The 19,226-nt window shown below is 42.1% G+C and overlaps 1 protein-coding gene across 1 annotated transcript in view; it reads left to right on the top strand.

Moving 5' to 3' along the window:
- Window positions 1–19,226, top strand: part of cacna1fb (calcium channel, voltage-dependent, L type, alpha 1F subunit) — a 36,576-nt gene that overhangs the window by 16,631 nt on the left and 719 nt on the right. The window contains exons 14-50 of the mRNA XM_079557532.1: window positions 79–239; window positions 386–611; window positions 1,169–1,376; window positions 1,646–1,766; window positions 1,921–1,996; window positions 2,087–2,141; window positions 2,273–2,333; window positions 2,410–2,512; window positions 2,661–2,790; window positions 4,812–4,871; window positions 5,770–5,876; window positions 5,959–6,046; window positions 6,152–6,259; window positions 6,375–6,427; window positions 6,588–6,734; window positions 8,669–8,870; window positions 9,066–9,224; window positions 9,674–9,784; window positions 9,905–9,988; window positions 10,167–10,295; window positions 11,357–11,422; window positions 11,531–11,622; window positions 12,257–12,416; window positions 12,736–12,863; window positions 12,969–13,065; window positions 13,233–13,335; window positions 13,822–13,929; window positions 14,269–14,399; window positions 14,994–15,107; window positions 15,192–15,237; window positions 15,496–15,721; window positions 15,921–16,022; window positions 16,597–16,775; window positions 16,968–17,077; window positions 17,166–17,325; window positions 17,459–17,521; window positions 19,090–19,187. Coding sequence (XP_079413658.1) covers window positions 79–239; window positions 386–611; window positions 1,169–1,376; window positions 1,646–1,766; window positions 1,921–1,996; window positions 2,087–2,141; window positions 2,273–2,333; window positions 2,410–2,512; window positions 2,661–2,790; window positions 4,812–4,871; window positions 5,770–5,876; window positions 5,959–6,046; window positions 6,152–6,259; window positions 6,375–6,427; window positions 6,588–6,734; window positions 8,669–8,870; window positions 9,066–9,224; window positions 9,674–9,784; window positions 9,905–9,988; window positions 10,167–10,295; window positions 11,357–11,422; window positions 11,531–11,622; window positions 12,257–12,416; window positions 12,736–12,863; window positions 12,969–13,065; window positions 13,233–13,335; window positions 13,822–13,929; window positions 14,269–14,399; window positions 14,994–15,107; window positions 15,192–15,237; window positions 15,496–15,721; window positions 15,921–16,022; window positions 16,597–16,775; window positions 16,968–17,077; window positions 17,166–17,325; window positions 17,459–17,521; window positions 19,090–19,187 — 4,372 coding nt within the window. The remainder of the gene's footprint in view (window positions 1–78; window positions 240–385; window positions 612–1,168; window positions 1,377–1,645; window positions 1,767–1,920; window positions 1,997–2,086; window positions 2,142–2,272; window positions 2,334–2,409; window positions 2,513–2,660; window positions 2,791–4,811; window positions 4,872–5,769; window positions 5,877–5,958; window positions 6,047–6,151; window positions 6,260–6,374; window positions 6,428–6,587; window positions 6,735–8,668; window positions 8,871–9,065; window positions 9,225–9,673; window positions 9,785–9,904; window positions 9,989–10,166; window positions 10,296–11,356; window positions 11,423–11,530; window positions 11,623–12,256; window positions 12,417–12,735; window positions 12,864–12,968; window positions 13,066–13,232; window positions 13,336–13,821; window positions 13,930–14,268; window positions 14,400–14,993; window positions 15,108–15,191; window positions 15,238–15,495; window positions 15,722–15,920; window positions 16,023–16,596; window positions 16,776–16,967; window positions 17,078–17,165; window positions 17,326–17,458; window positions 17,522–19,089; window positions 19,188–19,226) is intronic.

Below are 19,226 nucleotides of genomic sequence, written 5' to 3'. Positions count from 1 at the left end.
GTGAGTTCACTCAGTTATCTAATCTTCTTGCTTTACTTCCAATGGCCTAAACCTCATCTTTCTGTATTTTGTGTAAAGTCGTGTTTTCCGCCGTTGGAACCGCGTGTGCCGCAGAAACTGCCGGACTGCTGTGAAGTCCACCACCTTCTATTGGCTGGTTCTGCTGCTGGTGTTTCTCAACACGTCTCTGTCGGCTTCAGAGCACTACAACCAACCTGAATGGCTCACTCAAGTACAAGGTATGAACTACCAAATATTAAACTACATAAACAATTATTCTTCCTGAAGCATTGGATTCATGACAAGACATTGACCTGAAGAAGAAAATATGTTAGAGCTAATATTTAAATCTTAAAAACGTACTATCCTCTCCCTGTCTCCTCAGACATTGCAAACAAAGTGCTGCTGTCGCTGTTCACTGTGGAGATGCTGCTGAAGATGTACAGCCTGGGTTTGGCTCATTACTTTGTGGCGTTCTTTAACCGCTTTGACTGTTTTGTGGTGTGTGGAGGCATCATGGAGACCATTCTGGTGGAGCTGGAGATCATGCCTCCCCTCGGCATCTCTGTGCTGCGCTGTGTCCGGCTGCTGCGCATTTTCAAGGTCACACGGTAAGAAACTCTTCCTGTTTCAGTCGTTACATTTGATATTTACAAAATTCAAGATAAGGCCACTTTATTTAACTATGAAAATGTACATTTAGTGAGAAGGACTAGAATGATCAAGAATGATCTTCATGTGAGGTTAAGTAGCAAAACCAAAAATCAACTTATTTTCCCCCCTAAAATAAGTAATTAAAAAGAAAATACAGTGTACAATATACCTTAATGATTTAATGATCATATTATTAGATATCTCTAAAATCACCAAAATGTTTTTTGTACAACCCAACATTATGACGGCAGTTGCCTCAGAACAGTTTGGGAAATCAACAATGACACAGACACCAGACAGTGAAACAAACACTGGATATCTGCCTCAGGCATCCCCCGTCCTTAGACCCTTTTTGACGGCAAGAGAAGCCTTGAGGAGAGCCACACTGGAGCAGATATTTACTCCCATGGATGCACAGGCTAGTGATAGGGCTCATATCACACGGGAGAGGTTTACCGTTACTACAATTTTTTTTTAATAATAGTAATAAAATACTATTTAAATTCTACCACAGACACTGGGCGGCATTGTCAAACCTGGTAGCGTCTCTTCTGAACTCCATGAAGTCCATTGCATCGCTGCTGCTGCTCCTCTTCCTGTTCCTCATCATCTTTGCGCTGCTCGGGATGCAGCTGTTTGGAGGAAAGTTCAACTTTGATGAAACTCAGACCAAACGGAGTACTTTCGATGCCTTTCCACAGGCCCTGCTCACCTGCTTCCAGGTAACACTCACACATGGATCTTTATTCAAATAGACTGAATACGACCCCAGCAAAGGGCATAGTAAGACATGAGGGTGATGTGTCTGCACAATGGTGGAAAAAGGCGCAGCAGATGAATAAGGAAAAGTAGGAGAACGGGATTGAGTCAGTATTGATTGCGATCTATTAGTCCGGTGGATTCAGCATAGCAGCTGTCCGTGTCCTCCATAAATATGCTGTATATTTGAAACATATCAATATTTAATCTCTTCTTTCTTGTTTGTGTACAGATCCTAACAGGAGAGGACTGGAACATGGTTATGTACGATGGGATCATGGCGTATGGAGGACCAGTGTTTCCAGGAATGATCGTTTGTGTTTACTTTGTGATTCTCTTCATCTGCGGAAACTGTATCCTCCAAACAGATTACAAAGGTTACAAATGACAAAATGAATCTCTTTCACGCCAATAGATCCTTATTCATAGTGTAACTCCATTGGTCCACTGGCTTTGTCTAGTCTTTTTTACATTTTGGATTTTTTACCGTCCTTATTGAAAAGTCAGACATCCTCCTGAATGTGTTCTTGGCCATCGCTGTGGATAACTTGGCCGGAGGCGACAGTGAGGACAAGAAGAAAGAGTCAGTCTCAAAATAAAGCTAAAATAAATTGGGAGAAAAAGACTATAACTGAAGTGAAGGTTCTGACTTTCTGTTTTTTGCTGTGCACAGTCAGAAGAAGGAGGAAGGAGAGGAGGAGGAGGAGTGCGCAGAAGGAGAGGTCAAAGTGCGTAGCTAATTCACCTCTTTCTGTAGTTCTTTGTTGTGCATTTATTAGCTGATTTAGTTGTTTATATAAGGGGGGAAAGTCACACATTTATACTTAATGCCTCAAGGTAATTTTATTCTTATTTTCAGGTGGACATTGATGAAGACACAGAGTATGAGGAGGAGGAGGAGATCCCTGAAGGAGAAGATGGTGAGCTCTGAATAATTACGTTTTCAATATTACTAATTATTATTTTATTTCTAACCCCACAAAGAATCTGGTGCAGATGCTGGTGTGCAGTTGAAGATGGCCGACCTGGCTCCTCCCAAAGAGAAGGTGGTTCCGATCCCAGAGGGCAGCGCCTTCTTCTGCCTCAGCAAAACCAACCCGTAGGTCTCACAGTTGTGACATGAATTACGCTTTCACCAGAACAGCTCATCGTGTAGTATTTGTGTCTGAGAGCTATTTGGTTATTTGCTAATTATTTGCAAAGTGTTTATGGGTTTATGTCAAGGTTATTTCCCTTTTTTCTTGCAGTATCCGCGTGGCATGTCACACTCTGATCCACCACCACATCTTCACCAACCTCATCCTGGTCTTCATCATCCTCAGCAGCTGTTCTCTGGCTGCAGAAGACCCCATCAGAGCACACTCTTTTAGGAATAATGTGAGTTATAGAAACGTACAGAACTACAAACTGTAGAACTAAATCAGTGCACATTCAACGCACACTTCAAGGTGCTTCTGCGATACTGAGTAGAAGCCACTATTATGACTAAGGACAATAACACTGTATTCTTTTACTCATATGCTTACCCTCATTGAAAGGTGTTTAAACAGTTCAGAACAGATCTAAACTAAATTCTGCATTATTAGTGTTTTATTGCATATAAATCTGAAAAATCCAAGTAGGGTTGAAGCGAGAACTGAGGTAGTTCAAAACCATGACTACTTAAAGGGACTATACAGAGTTTAAAAATGTTAAAACTTATTATTTTTATCCCCCTACATGTTCCAGCCATGTCCTAATGTGGGTCATGAGCCCAGACCTGTTCACCACAACTGCCTGAAATTCTGCACTGTCACTCAAAAAGTTGTTACTTCGGGTCCGAGCTATATATAGAGACTGCAGTTACGCATAAGACCTGAGGTGGCAGTAGTGAGCATAAAAATGACCAACTTGCGTCTCATCCCTTTAAAGCTTAAACAAAGGTGCAGGTCCAGTGGATAAAAGCAAGGCAGGCTAGAATAATAATCAACATAAAAATGCCAAAGAAGCAGGACAGAAATAAAGCTGAGAGACTGTGTCAGATAGACAAGTGTTGGCAAATCTTTCAAGAGTATCTAGGTAACGCTTTATATTAAGGTGTGCTCGTTAATAACTACTAATAAGGCATAAATAAGCATTAGTAATCTGCCTATAAGTGTTTTATGAGCAATCCATGACACTATTTACAAAAGTATTATGTTAATAGGCCATGAACAATGTGCTTGTGAAGTAAATAATGAGCAGTTTATTAAAGGTATTAACCGCATTTTCCCCAGTTCCACTTTACCCAAATCTTTCTTTTCTTTTTTGTTTGTTTATTTATTTAAAACGTACAATTATCAGATTATAATGAGAAAATAAAAGATAAAAAATTGTAATGTAACAATCAATTTACATGCCTAAAGTCTAAAAAGGGGAAGAAGCAACGCAGCCTTAGACCTACACTAAGCTAAACAGATCTTTTTCCTGACTTTTTTTTATTGCATTTTTGTGGCTTTTTTGTCACTCTTTCATTCTCGTTTTTATCTTCTTTTTGTCTCTATTTTGACACTTATTTCAAGAAGCCAAACTGGAGGAAATGTGCTTCAGGTGGGAGTTAAGAGGTTAATAAGCAGCTTATTAATTTAGGCCTAATTCCAATCCCTAATGACGTGATTTGACCCCGTGACCAATTGACTTGGACTTACTTGGGACTTGGACCTTGGACTTGACTCAAGACTTGCATTTCGTGACTTACCTCTGGAATATGCACACTTACACCCTCCCAAAAGTGCTTTTTTAAAAATCATTATTCTATTATTCCAAATCAGATGTCGGTATATACCCAGTGTCCAGGTGTGATCTACATCTGATCTCTATCTGCTGCTCAGAGTGGCTCAGAGAGAAGTGGGTCAGTGAATATATGGGTTAAATTCTGGTTTGCTGTAGATGACATGTGTCCGCAGCAGCTGGAACACGCTCCACTGATGGTCCACTGTATTTCTCTCAAAGCAGTAACATTAAAGGCCTAACTGCTGACGAACACAGTGACAGAACAACTAATTAGGTTCTCATATACTGCAAGCACCTCATAAAAACAAAACTAAATGCACTTGATATTCGGTATTTGTTTTGAAGATAATAGGTATCGCCGTTATATATCTTGTTCAGAAGTCACAGCAGCTTCACATATAGATCCAAGTGTAGAACTATGGGGATCTCAAGTGTTCCCCTTTTCATGGTGGAAGTTTATTGAAATTGTACTTAATAGTGAGCAGCAGCAAGCCGCTATTCCAACAAAGGGCAATGACGTCATTATTTTTCCTCATTTGCATTCCCCTGTTAAAAATCTAATTGGAGTATGTTTCAGAAAGTACAATTGTGGAACCTTGAACATTCCCTCTGGTTAAAGTTAATCAAAAATGTTGTGCTATCCACAGATTCTTGGCTACGCTGATTACGCCTTCACCTCCATCTTCACCGTGGAGATTCTGCTCAAGGTACGGCGTTCATCTGTCTGTGCTCTAAATACATATATAATGCATGGATCCGAGTAGTTTGATCCGCTTATACTGTGGTCCTAAGAACTGAAACTCTTAATTTGACACGTTTATTCTTTTTGTGGGGAGTCATTTAAGTCTGGGGCATCAGTTATATCAGTTTTTAGAATGTTTTACCTGAAGCGAGTTCCCTAATAAAGCAGCTCATAAAGCAGCTCATTTGTTAATTGTTTTAATGGAAACAGATAATGACATAGAGCAGGGGTCACCAACGTGGGGCCCTTTGGGGCATGTCCAGTAGCCCTTGGGACTTTTTCTAAAGTGTAAAACACTTAATTTTCTTGAATCTAATTCTTAAAAATACAGTTATTTCGGTTCTTGTGACTCAGTATGAAAAATAAAGCTATTTTAACATAATATGGGGTCAATATCCTATAAGTGAACAGTGTACGTTTAAGTCTTTAGGATTTGTTTTTAACTGGTAGCCCTCGAACAACTTAATGCTCTTAAAGTAGCCCTCAGCTGAAATAAGGTTGGTGACCCCTGATATAGAGCATGATTTAATTGTAGCGGTGCAGTTATGGAAATAACACATCTTTCCTTCTTTTAACCCAGTTGCTCCAGTTCCTACCCTTTCTAATCATAACACAATCTAGTGTCCTAACCTTGACCCTCACTTTAATCAGTAACTATTTTGTAAAACTACAATATTATCTTATAAAGCCAACTGAATGTCCAAAGGGTGTGTGGCACATTTGTTAACGCACACCAATTAGCATACGAATTCTTACTGACCATGGTATAATATGCAATTTAACACTGTGTTGTCGTTAAAAGTACACTGTTTTTGGTTTGGATTTTTTTTTTTTTACCATGCCCACATTGTCTGATTGTCCAGATGACTGTCCATGGGGCGTTCCTGCACCAGGGCTCCTTCTGTAGGAACTGGTTTAATCTGTTGGATCTTCTGGTCGTCAGCGTGTCCTTGGTGTCTTTCTTCCTCCAGTCAGTATCCCACTCAATAAAGACAAAGAGTTCCAATTTGTTCATAGATTTAAGGTGGCACGCTGATGTTTTCTGTCTCCAGTTCAAGTGCGATCTCTGTGGTGAAGATCCTGCGAGTTCTGAGAGTCCTGCGTCCTCTGAGGGCCATCAACAGAGCCAAAGGGCTGAAGGTAAATACAGTATATGTGTTGTATTAAAGATGAAGTTGGCCGATTATTCCAGAGATTTGTCATGAAAATAGCATGATATCCACACCCATTTCCTTTTTATTTCAGCACGTGGTCCAGTGTGTGTTTGTGGCCATCAGGACCATCGGAAACATCATGATCGTCACCACTCTGCTGCAGTTCATGTTTGCCTGCATTGGAGTCCAGCTATTCAAGGTTAGGCTGCAAACATGAAGAGAACCACTTCATGTTTCCAAATACGAACAACCGATTTGAAATATGTTTGAGTGCTATGTTTTCCAACTACGTCCTGGTTTGTTTCTTGCCCCAGGGAAAATTCTATCGCTGCACAGATGAGGCCAAACACACTCCGGAGCAATGCAAGTATGTTCTGGACTTCTTTTTCTTTCTGTCTTTTTACTGTAATAATCCTTAGCTTCTATACGCTACTCCTGTCAATGTCTCCAGCTGCACCTTTCTTTTATTCATTATTTCCTACTGTCATTCACTGGTATGTTTTTCCTGCCCCTGTGTTCCCCTCCAGAGGCACTTTTGTTGTTTACAAAGATGGAGACGTGAATCTGCCAATGGTCCGGGAGCGAATCTGGCTCAACAGTGACTTTAACTTTGACAATGTCCTGATGGGGATGATGGCTCTGTTCACTGTGTCCACGTTCGAGGGCTGGCCCGCGTGAGTATTCCCTTCTCACCCTTTTCAAAGAATGGGCACTTTCTCCAAACTGTAATACAAAGTGGAGCTGTCCCGCAGATGCATGCTGCCGTTGTGTCCTTGAGCAAATCACTTCACTCACCTTTTCTCCAGTGTCTGCATACACTGGCGTATGAATGAGAGTGTGAATGGGTGAGTGGTTTCTTGATGTAAAGTAGGTGGAAAAGTGCCATATAAAAAGAGATAATTTACAGTGGTATTTCTATCTTTTATCGCTCAATAAATAATTAGGTGAAGACAATTTAACAAGATCTGTTTGTTGCTGTGTTTAGAATTCACCCTGAGATGGTCAAAACCAATTTACTTTTCAACAACAAAAAGTCATTTACCCCAGCTTTAAGGAGGATAGTGGAGTTTAAAGGGACTATACAGAGTTTAAACATTTTTAAATTAAGTATTCTCCTCCCCCTACATGTTCCAGCAATGTCCTAATGTGAGGAATGAGCCCAGACCTGTTCATCACAACTGCCTCCAAAATCCTGCTCTGTCACTTAAAAAGTTTTACTTCGGGTCTGAAGTGCCGTCATGCACAAACTTAATATAGAAGGTGCAGTTACACATGTGACCTGAGGTGGCAGTAGTGAGTATAAAATGGCTAACTTGCATCTTGCCCAATGGCCGCTGGCTGCCCTGCTTTTTGACCACAAACGTGGGGGCCGCCATTGCTCCGCCGTTGCTGCAGTACCTCCATATCGCCGCTAGGCCCCCATTGAAAAGCATTGGACTTTAGACACGTTAAAAACTACTTTAAAGCCTGGTTTCAATTGTTTCAACGCTAGACTAGGCTAGATCTTCCTCCTGAGATAACGCTGGGTTAATAACAATATATGAAACCAGGCTGGTTTTCGTAATATGATTTTTTGAAATCTCGTATTTAATGAGGCTCGGACTGTTAGCATTGGAGCAGCGCGAGCTACACGTCACGCAAGGGCCGAGTCTACGGTGAAAATCCCGCCCGTATGTCCTTTTTAGGAACATGCTTCGTCAGAGCTGGGGAGGGGGAGCCTGTAAATCCGCCATGAATTGCCCCACGGCCGTGGTCATTCTGGTAAACGGGGAGGAGTGAGGAGAAGACGTCCATTATTTTCTACAGTCTATGATCTTGCCCCTTTAAAATAGTTGTCTTTCAGGTGTTAGTGTGAATCCGACCAATCAGGGAGTCGATAGTGACGTGCATTTCCCGTCCTGTCAGTGGGGCCTGCGGCTGTCGGGACCTCACAGTGGAGGCCTGCATTTTTGCTGTTTTGTGGTCATGAGTTACTTTTATGAAGTCATGATTTTAGATGAATTATTAGGGCAGCAGGATATTGAAGTCACTTGCGATATGCAATACCGTGGTACAATATTGCAATATATGCAATATTATTGCGATAGTTTACCAAACCATTTCAACACAGCAAGTTCCATTCAAATTAAACACAAATTAAATGTTTTTCATCAAAACAAGGGGAAATTTAACAAAATTAAGAAATGTTTTACTAAAACATATAAAAAGTCTCATAAAACATATAAAAAATCTCAGTGAGATGACTTTAATGATGTTGTGATATATTGTGGCTTCTTACGATACGGATATTGCATCACCTAATTTTTTGCGATATATTGTGCAGCCTTCGTAATTACTACTTCATCATAGAGTAAAGATTTACTTTCATGGAGCAATTCATTGCTTCATAAAAGTTATTCATTGCTTCATAAAAGTTATTCATTGCTTCATAAAAGATTCACTAATATTAGGCTCCACTGAGGAATCATGTTTTAGAACTAACAGAGTGACCTGAGTTAGAAATGAATGAATCAGGTTGTGTTCAGGTCTAGACCTGGACTAATCCTAGGGTTAGTCCTGATTTATATTCTGTGCACACTCTCATCTCAATCACTCTTTTTGCCTGTAGGCTGCTGTACAAAGCTATTGATGCCAACTCGGAGAACTCAGGGCCCATCTACAACTACAGAGTGGAAATCTCTATATTCTTCATCGTCTACATCATCATCATCGCGTTCTTCATGATGAACATCTTTGTGGGCTTTGTCATCATCACCTTCAGGGAGCAAGGAGAGCAGGAGTACAAGAACTGTGAACTCGACAAAAACCAGGTAAACATGACCAGCCCACACATAATGATATGAAGAGGTATAACAAAGACAGTTTAATATAATTATAATATATCCCATATTGCTGTTATTTGTACTGTAATAACATTATCTCCTCTTCCTCCTCCTTCCTTGTGTCTCACTGTGGAAAGCCTTTCGGATGTTAAAAAGTTCTGTTTTTCCTTCTCTCTCGCTCAGCGCCAGTGTGTGGAGTACGCCCTAAAGGCCCAGCCCCTCAAGCTGTACATCCCCAAAAACCCGGTTCAGTACAAGTTCTGGGCCATCATCAACTCCACAGGCTTCGAGTATGTGATGTTTGTCCTGATCCTGCTCAACACCGTCACTCTGGCTGTGCAGGTGAGCGACATGCTGCCAGAGGGGGGCAGTAAAGAGTCACATCATTGCTACTTGAGTTATGTTTTTTTAAGACATGATGCTCTTACTATGTCATTTGGCCTCTAATCTTTCCGTTTTGCTTGTTTAAAAGATATTGCAATGACAGACCTTATTTTATTATATTTTATTTATTAATTTGTTTAAGGCGAGACACTGCAGGTGAATAGGGAAATATTTTAAATGTGTCATTTTATGTTTTCATAAAAAATTAGGCCTTTTATGCCCAAAAATGCCCAAAAAAATCCCATATTGTTGCCATATTTCAGTTATTTAGTTGATATATTAGTTTTTTTTTTATTATATTAGTTGTTTTTTTTGACAATCTGAGTGAAGAATGACTATTTCTTTCACCACTGCACACAGACATAGATTTTAATTTTAATTGCTTTAATTTTTTTCCCCCCCTGTAGCACTACGAGCAGTCAAAGACCTTCAGTTACATCATGGACATTCTCAACATGGTGTTCACGGGACTTTTCACAGTGGAGATGCTGCTCAAACTGCTGGCTCTAAATCTGAGGGTAATGACCTACATGCCTGTATTAACTCTGCAGCATGGGAGAATATATTACAATCCTAGTTCCACCGCGCAGCATTAACCATCTTTATTCGGTGTTTGCTCTGTGCTTTTCCCCTGGCAGCATTACTTTGTTGACGCTTGGAACTCGTTTGACGCTCTGATCGTTGTGGGGAGCGTTGTGGATATTGTGGTCACAGAATTTAGCGTGAGTGATTAATGTTTTTCTACATTCATATGGAAGTACCCAACTGAAAACATTTATTCTATGAAAGCCAAAATTGTCCCTGAGTTTTCCTTACTCATGCAAAGTATAGATTAATGTACAATATCCAGTGTAACCTTGAATGAAGTAGAGGTATCACTTAAATATTTTTCTTGTCCAGAGTTCGGAGGACAGCTCGCGTGTGTCCATCACTTTCTTCCGTCTGTTTCGTGTGATGAGACTCGTCAAACTGCTGAGCAAAGGGGAAGGCATCCGGACTCTTCTCTGGACCTTCGTCAAGTCTCTCCAGGTGAGAAAATCAGGACAAACACACCAGGACTGAATGTGATGACCAAGTACAAGCTAGAGCAGGGGTCCCCAAACTTCTTGTCTCCAAGGGCTAAAATGAAAATGTGCCTGTGGGCCAAACACAGCGATTTCAAGTTTAGTTTTAGTAGTTTATTTATAAGTCAATTTTTAACACGTCAACAACCTTTGCAATAAAAGTTGGAAAACTGGGGAAGTCAATGTATTGCTCTGTGATTGATAAACACCAACAGTGTTTCCTTAAAGGGGGGGTATTATGCAAAATCGACTTTTTCAAGCTTTACATCATGTTATTATGTCATTCCCTCATTAAAAACATGCCTGAAGTGTTGCCTTGGCACATTCAAGTATTTTTGAGTAATCTGTAAAAACTCTGATGGCAGCCATTTTAGGGACAGGTTTGCCTGAGTCCTCCTAGGAACGCCCCCACCTCCTGGAGACGCCTCTGAGCTTTCGTCACCAGCCGAGTAACCAACCACTGCTCCTCAGCAGAACCCCCTCCCCACTGATGCCACAGACAGCTGTGGAGGGGGCGTGTCGGAAAGGCTCAGAGGTTCTTAAAGAGACAGAGGCCTATTTCAAGACATTCACTACAGCCATTTTGAGAGAGCAATTTTATACAAAGCAGTTATTCTAATTTACTGCATTTACAGACCAACAGAAGGTTTGGTCATCATTGTAATGTGCTATAGACTGGTGCTATGTGATTGAAAAAAGCAGAATACCCCCTCTTTAACTTTGCGGGAAGAGCAAAACAGTGCCCCCAATTTGACGCTGGTGGCCAAAAAGTGTACTGCATCCATACTTTAAGGGCTTATCATTGAGAATGAAGGGGACAAGTTAAGTTACGATTAACCATGAGCAGCCACAAAAGTCGGTCACCCTTTTGGCGGGACCTTGGAATTTGGGCAGCACTTTGGTCACCCATGGTCTAGACTAAATATAGAAGTGAAGCAATACTACAATGAGATCTGAACTGCTGGTGATGATGGTATTCATTTTATACTGAATGACAACGAGACTAACCCCGTTGCTCTTGCTCAGGCTCTGCCGTACGTCGCTCTGCTCATCGCCATGATCTTCTTCATTTACGCTGTCATCGGAATGCAGGTATGCAGGCCGCACACTGAAGACTGATCTAGTCAAATTCTATTCTTGAACAGGATGTGAACTCTTCTTTTTTGTGTTTCGCTCTGTTTTCCGACCACTATGAATTAGACGTTTGGTAAAATCGCAATGCAGGACCACACTCAGATCAACAGGAACAACAACTTCCAGACGTTTCCACAGGCCGTTCTGCTGCTCTTCAGGTGCGAGAGTTTGTCCTGCAGTACCACTAATGTCCACACTGCTCACTCCTTCTTTTCTCATTATACCAAGTACAGCCCTTAAAAACCTCTTGATCCCCACCTGAATTGAGCACATTTTCTTCAGTTTGGCTTTACCTAAATCTTAAAGCTTCTTGAAAAAAGTGTCAAAATCCCGACACAAATAAGACGAAACGAGGATGAAAATGCCACATAAGAGCGACCAAAAAGTGAAGAAAATGTGGAAAAAAATGCACACATAAAAAGCAATAAAAAAGAGAAGTCATAAAGTGGCAACAAGGCGAGGAAAAGGGTCCCTTTAGATGACTTTTGCAGGTCTTAGCTTTCAAATGAGCTGTTACACTGCCTGTAACCTTTTAGATTTGGGTAAAGCTGAACTGGTTAAGGCAGGAGTTAAGAGCTTAAAACAGTGTCCTCTAAAAGAAAACATTTCCCATAAATACTATTGCTGTTTTTTGTTTGAAGGAATGAAGACAGACTGGTGTTCATTATATATATAAATTCATTTTTCCATTTGGCCTTTTTTGGGGGGGGGGGTGAAATTAGAGATCAAAGGATGTATTAATAGTGGACACACAGAGTAGATAGAGTGACTATGTATTACCTGTGTGCTCAGGTGCGCCACTGGGGAGGCGTGGCAGGAGATCATGTTGGCCAGTTTGCCGGGGAAACGCTGTGACCCGGAGTCCGACGGCGAACCTGGAGAGGAGTTCAGCTGCGGGAGCAACTTTGCCATTGTCTATTTCATCAGTTTCTTCATGCTCTGCGCTTTTCTGGTACTGCTACGACAACTACTGCTATTAATACTGTGATGCTTTCTCTAAACCGGGACTGAACTTATAATAATAGACAGTGGTCCTCAATGGAAGGACCAAGACCCAAATGTGTGAATTGGGTCTCGTTTGAGTTGGAAAGATGAGCGTTCAGGTTGTTTATCCCTTTCCATTTTAGTTTCATTTTTACTTTCTAATTCCATCATAAAAGCTAAAATAGTACAAATAACAGTGATTAAGTTACACATTTTACAATACAAACAATACAATATTACAAACCTGGAATCATCTAAGACTAAACCTGGTCCAAACTCCCTCACAGATCATTAACCTGTTTGTGGCTGTCATCATGGATAACTTTGACTATCTGACGCGTGATTGGTCCATTCTGGGTCCCCATCATCTGGATGAGTTCAAGAGGATTTGGTCCGAGTACGACCCAGAGGCCAAGTAAGAAACAATAACTAAACATATATAGTCTGACTTAAATGTTTAGCTCGTATATGCTGTCGTATATGGTGACATGGCATTGCGGCTTATAATTGTTTCGTTCAGGGGTCGTATTAAGCATTTGGACGTCGTTGCGCTTCTCAGACGGATCCAGCCACCTCTTGGCTTTGGCAAACTATGTCCACATCGCGTCGCCTGCAAGGTAACGCCATGTCTGCTTTGAAGAATGTCAAATGTCAAAGAAAGATCAAACAAAAGATCAAACAAAGAGTATAATCACAGCCTGTCCATCTGCTCTTCACCACCACTGTCTAAATATATATATATATCCATGTGGCAATAACAATACAGCTTTTATTTCTTTTGTAGCGTCTGGTCGCCATGAACATGCCACTGAACAGTGATGGAATGGTCACATTTAATGCCACACTCTTCGCTCTGGTCCGAACTGCTCTGAAAATCAAGACAGAAGGTATGGGTCTCACTCGTCCAGCTCAGAAAAACCTCCTCCTCTGCTCTCCTTCCTTCAAAAGAGTGCACAGTGAATCCTGGCTCGTCTAACCCTCTCCTTTTGACACACCAACTAATCTGGGCTGAATTTGTTAGCAATCCAGGCCCACACCAGAACTAAAGTAAGAAACTTTGACAATTTTAGGGATTCCCAATGCTTGGTGTTCCAAAGATTTACAGGGGGCCCCCAGAGTGTGAAGAAATAGGTCCAGGTAGATAGCCTAAACTGGGAATAAAACTAGGATTATAAACCTTGGGCTACGACTGGACTGAGCTCCTCCTGGAATGAGTCAAGGAAACACAAATCCAGGTCTAAACCCGGACTACAAAGTAACTGAACCAGGGACAAAGTTGATTTTAACAAGGCTAAAATTGTGTCTTTAGCGAGGGCTAAACCAGATCTAAAAGCAGCTTCAGATCATGACCAACTGCCTGTGGATATCTGCAGGTAACCCGGATGTGGAGAACGAGGAGCTGCGGGCCATCATCAAGAAGATCTGGAAGAGAATGAAACCCAAGCTGTTGGATGAGGTGATTCCTCCACATGAAGGTACAGGTACTGGTGTTTTCTTTACTAACACACGCTAACACCGGCTAACCACTGGGGTCAGAGGTCAGCCCCCCCCAATCAAGGTAATGCATGTACTACTAAATAATCTTAAACTAACTTCTACTGACAAAGCATGGCACGCCTGTAATCATTGTTTTGAACAATTAACTTCTTCAATATTAAACTAACATTGTCTGCTACTGTTGTGTCTAATACTACTACTACTACTACTACTACTCTTTTTGTAAAACTAATAAACAACATTCAGAGCCAAGGGAATTCTTTTGATCTAACCTCACCCGTCTCTTTCCTTGCGTCTTTGCCTCTCTTGTTCTTGGTTCTTAGGGGAGGAGGTGACTGTGGGGAAGTTCTATGCCACTTTCCTGATCCAGGATTATTTCAGAAAGTTCCGGAAGAGGAAGGAGAAAGGGGATCTGGAAGGTGAAGTGGAGGACACCAACCCATCTGCTATTCAGGTCAGTAACAAACTACAGCACCATTGCACCTATTTAACCTCATAACCTCCACCTGAACCAAGCACATTTTCTCCAGTTCAACCAAATCTAAAAGCTTCTTGACAATGTGTCAAAATGGCAACAAAAAAGTGACAAAAAAGGAATGAAAAAGTGACAAAAAGGTGATGATAAAGTGATGAAAAAGTGGGATTAAACGGCAACAAAACTGCCAATAAGAGCAACAGAAAAGTGACAAAAAGTGCTGAAAAAGTGACTAATAAGTGACTAAAATTGAGGAAAAAGTGACAAAAAATTATGGAAAAGTGACAAAAAATGTAAGAAAAAGTGACAAAATAGTGAAGAAAAAAGGTGACAAAAAAGTGCTGAAAAAGTGATGGAAAAGTGACAAAGAATTTATGAAAAAGTGATGAAAAAAGAGACAAAAACTAACCAAAAAAGTGATGAAAAACTGTGAGAACAACAACCACGTGAGGAAAGAAGCTCCATTGAGATGAGTTTTGTAGGTCTTAGCTTTCAAATGAGGCGTTACACTCACCTTTAGGCTGCTTAGGTCAACGTAGTGCAGCTTCAAATAAAATGTACTTGGTTTTTCAGTTGTGTAAGGCGGGACTGAAGACCCTCCAGGACCTTGGGCCTGAGATGCGTTTGGCTCTGAACGAGGATCTGGAGGATGAGGAGGAGGCCATGATGGACGAAGAGGGTAGACTGGTAAGATCTGTTTTGAAAGGCTATAGACCTGGATTGATCCAAGTATGGGTGAATATATTGCTTTGGTCTCTCTTCTCTTCATAGAGTACGCACAGCGGCGACAGAAGAGGCTCCATGCTGACTCCCACAAGTAACTACCATTCTCTCTCAGAAAATACTTTTTTTGAATCAGATGGGATAGTACAGTGTGAAAGGGGTGGAAAACGTAAAGACACATTGAAAGAGCTGAAGAGGACAGGAACTTAAAAGCCCACAACGCTTTATACCTGAGCGCTTCGACCTAATCGGCCACAAAATAGATATGAAGCAACCATGGAGAAAAAGGATCAACTGTCTCAGAGAAAAGTTCTGAAAGTGTTTACAAAATCCTGAAACCCTCTGTCGGTAGGTTCAGGAGGAGTGATTGGGGACAGCGCTGTCTCAAATGGAGGAGGTCTGATTCACAGAGTCGGGTCTCTTACCAAAACACCAAGCGGCTCTGAGCACGAGGACCTCAGTCGCCATGGAGACCGGCAAGCTGTCAGTCACCAGAATCACCAGAACCTGATCCGGAGGGGGTCCAAGGGCAGCGGAACGGAACACTTGGTCCGGAGGGGGTCGTACAATAAGTACAGGTATCAAACTGAGTGTCCCATATCTGAGCTTTACCACTAATATTTGTATTCTATTTTGAAATGGCATCCACACTGTATCAATCATAGTTTCATTATTTTATCAGAACAAAGGTACACATCCCTATCAATCAGTCTATATTTATTTATGAAGCCATGTGCACTCACGATGACCAAATTAAAAACATATCTGCTTTCACAGAAGAGACTCAAGGGACCGTTTGAGCCGGAACGACTTGGCCCCGTATGGGGATGGCTTGTACAGTCGCGAAGAGGATCAGGAGAGCCTTGTCTCCAGAGACAGGTAAATAGATGGAGGGCGAGTAAAAGAGGGTGAGGTATGGAATAAAAGTTAGTTACCATGTTGGAGGAGATGCGTAGCTGTCTGTGTTTACTTCAACACATGATTTGCGGGTTCTCTCTCATTCTCTCCTTCTCCTCTGAGAAGCAGGTGAGGGAGGGGCGAGTTTGGCTCATGGGGCCCTTTCAGGGAATATGCAACGGCCAATTGTTGTTGCACCTTGTCACTGCTGCTGTGCAGTGACTTTATTCTCTTGGTTGTTTCTGTCAAGTCTGTTGGCCCTCTGGGGGCCCCAGCTGGCTTGTTGGCCCCAGGCAGCTTCCTGCCTTGCCTAATGGCAAGCTACGCCTCTGCTAACGTAGTACAATTTATTCTTATGTGGCTTATTTGCATTGTAGGCAATTTTGAGAGCACTACTGTTTTCTCTCTGGACATTCAAGCGCCAAAACAAAATGGCGTGATCACTACGTATATAGAGCATTATATTGGGAATAGAGTGGACATTGAGACACAGACATGGATCGCTCTCCCCTTCAGATGATGATCCTTTACTTCAGTGATGTGTACATTCTTTCAGGCATCAACCGGATGAGCCGCCAATGTATAGAGATCGATACAACGGACAGTACAGAGAGCGCCACTATGACAACGGATACAGAGATGGCCACCCTGGAGATGGGTATGGTAACTATGGTGACGGCTTCAATGACGGGAGGCGGACCACACGGAGAAGACTGCTCCCTGCCACACCTACAGGTATTGTATCAACTACAGCTTCTACTACTTCTGTTATAAGGTTTTTACTAGCGCTACTGCAACTCTGACTGAGGCACACACACCTTTCGATAAGAAATTCCTCAGAAGTTTGTTAACTGATGATAAACTCCACCTCAAATGCACCTCCAGACTGTTGGCATCATCTTGTATCTCTGTAATTTTGTTTTTCAGGCCGTAAACCCTCCTTTAATCTCCAGTGTTTGCGGCGACAGGACAGTGATGACCTGCCCCTTCCCGGGACCTACCATCCCACGTCCCCTCCAAGACGAGCCAGACCCCAGGTACTGACGATCTGCCCACACAATTTACTCTCCTGGTTTAATCTGGATTATATTCTGGGCTCACTTCCTGGTTCTCTCTGCTTCTCAGGGCTCTCTAGGAGGCGCAGACCCTTGTTCTGCCTCCTCGTCCTGGGCTAACCCTAACCCCCGTCGAGGGCGGCTGTTGTATGCTCCCCTGATCCTGGTGGAGGAGCAGGAGGAGCAATGGGAGAGAGGCCTGGATGGAGGCGTGGGACACAAACCTCCAGGTCTGTACCTCCTTTCTGTAGAAATACCAACAGTTGCTAACGTTTTGCACTAAACATTGACATTTTGGCATACCTATAACAAACATAAAAGAAAGTGTAGGTTCACTAACAATTGACTTGTACTCTTTACCAGGAGTTAGTGTGACCGGAGCAGCCCCGAGTCCAACCTGGTATGGTGGCCCAGGAGGAACATCGGGTGAGATTTATTTTCAGGCTGAAACAGCTTAATGTTTAAGTTATATCACATTTAGTCTGGCTTTTGTGCCTCCTACTGTCTTCTCTTACGTAGACTTGTTTTTGTCCTTTTCAATCTGTTAGTAGGTAGGTAGTTAGGGTCATGCATTTTTTGACGTGGGCCAATCCCCTTTGGCACGGTGACAGTCACAAAACATAATTATTGCTCCGCCCTCTGCCCAACAGGAAGTCGGCCATATTGAATTGAAATCCTGGAGCCGATTTTGCTCACTGGATGTTTAAATTTACTAGTCCTTGGTTTTTCTGCAGAATAAGCTCACACCTGGCTCAATAGAATCAACAGACATGGGGCTACAAAAACAAGCCAGCTTTTTTTGTTTTACGGTTTTCAAATAGCGTCCCCACAAAACACATCCTTTTTCCCTGTACCTTTGACAACACCTCGCAGGCATGCGCTCTATCCAATCTGGGGCTGCGTCTGAAACCATCAAATTATAGCCTCTAAGCACTAACACTAGCAACTAACTCCTTAACCTTTCATGGGGTCAACTGTTAGACCTCTATGCAGTTAGTGAACTAGAGCTTCAGCAGCATTTGCACAATCCGTCCATCCTTAAACAGGGGAAAGGGAAGTGACATCACCAACAGCTGCTTTTCTTCTTCTTTAAAGTTATTGGTGGAGTGAGGCCAAACAAAAGTGCATGTCGCCCCCTACTGTACAGTGTCCAAAAACAACATAGTGTCCAAACAAAGACATTTAAGGAGAAAAATAAATCCAAATGATCCATACATTTTCCTTTAGTGTTATTTTATTTCAACAGCTGTTTCATAAAGCTACATTATGCAAATGATCCATGTGGCTTAAGTTTCTACTAAATGAAAACAAAAGCATTTAATCCGTTTCCTGAGTTTCCTCTTTAACACTGACATGTGACTGAGCTGTGGGGACGACAACATGGATTTTGTCACTTTTATAAAGTTTGGCTTGTGCAGAATCTTAATTTTTAATTATTATTATTTTTATTATTAAATGTGCTCCTGTCAATCAACAGTGGTTGCGCATGAATCACTCCAGGGTGGGGGTGAGGGGGGTGGGGGGGTTTGGCGCAGTGGCTTGTGGGATGGCACATAGCTCCTAATCACCGGTTAGTTAGCATCAGAGGTCCCTATGCTAAAGTGGCTATGATAGTTAGCATCAAGGCTCCTTTTCCTAACTACTTCCTAACTGACTTACCAATTCGGAAGCAACTTGCCATAGCGGAGGCTGACGCACATCCGGTTTGGCGTAAGAGCTCTTACCAATCTGCTCGTTTCGGACGCAGCATGGATCGTATTTGGCTGACATAAGGCCACTCACGGTCTGAACAGATAGAGCTCAATAAATGTACAGTGCTCACCACTATAGCGCCCCCTATCTACATCGCCGCTTGCGGCTTTAATTGCTTTTGCTTTTGTTTATGACTGGTTTCTATGAGCTGGTTAGAAACTCAGCTAAATTTACAACTACACTGATGCTCAGAAATGGAAACAAAAGACTTAGGATATGTCTTTTCACTCTCTTTCTCGTAGCCCCTCCTCCGTACAGAGCCTACACCACTTTGAGGGTCCCCTCTCAGCTCTCACACTTCACAGAGAAACGAGGATCTGCTGACAGTCTAGTGGAGGCCGTAAGTACTGCGCCCTGTCTACATCTGGCCCTGCTGTAG

Source organism: Gobius niger (assembly GCF_951799975.1).
Source record: "Gobius niger genome assembly, chromosome: 6".
In the NCBI taxonomy this organism is placed as follows: Eukaryota; Metazoa; Chordata; class Actinopteri; order Gobiiformes; family Gobiidae; genus Gobius; species Gobius niger.
This window is presented reverse-complemented; position numbering and strand designations above follow the sequence as displayed.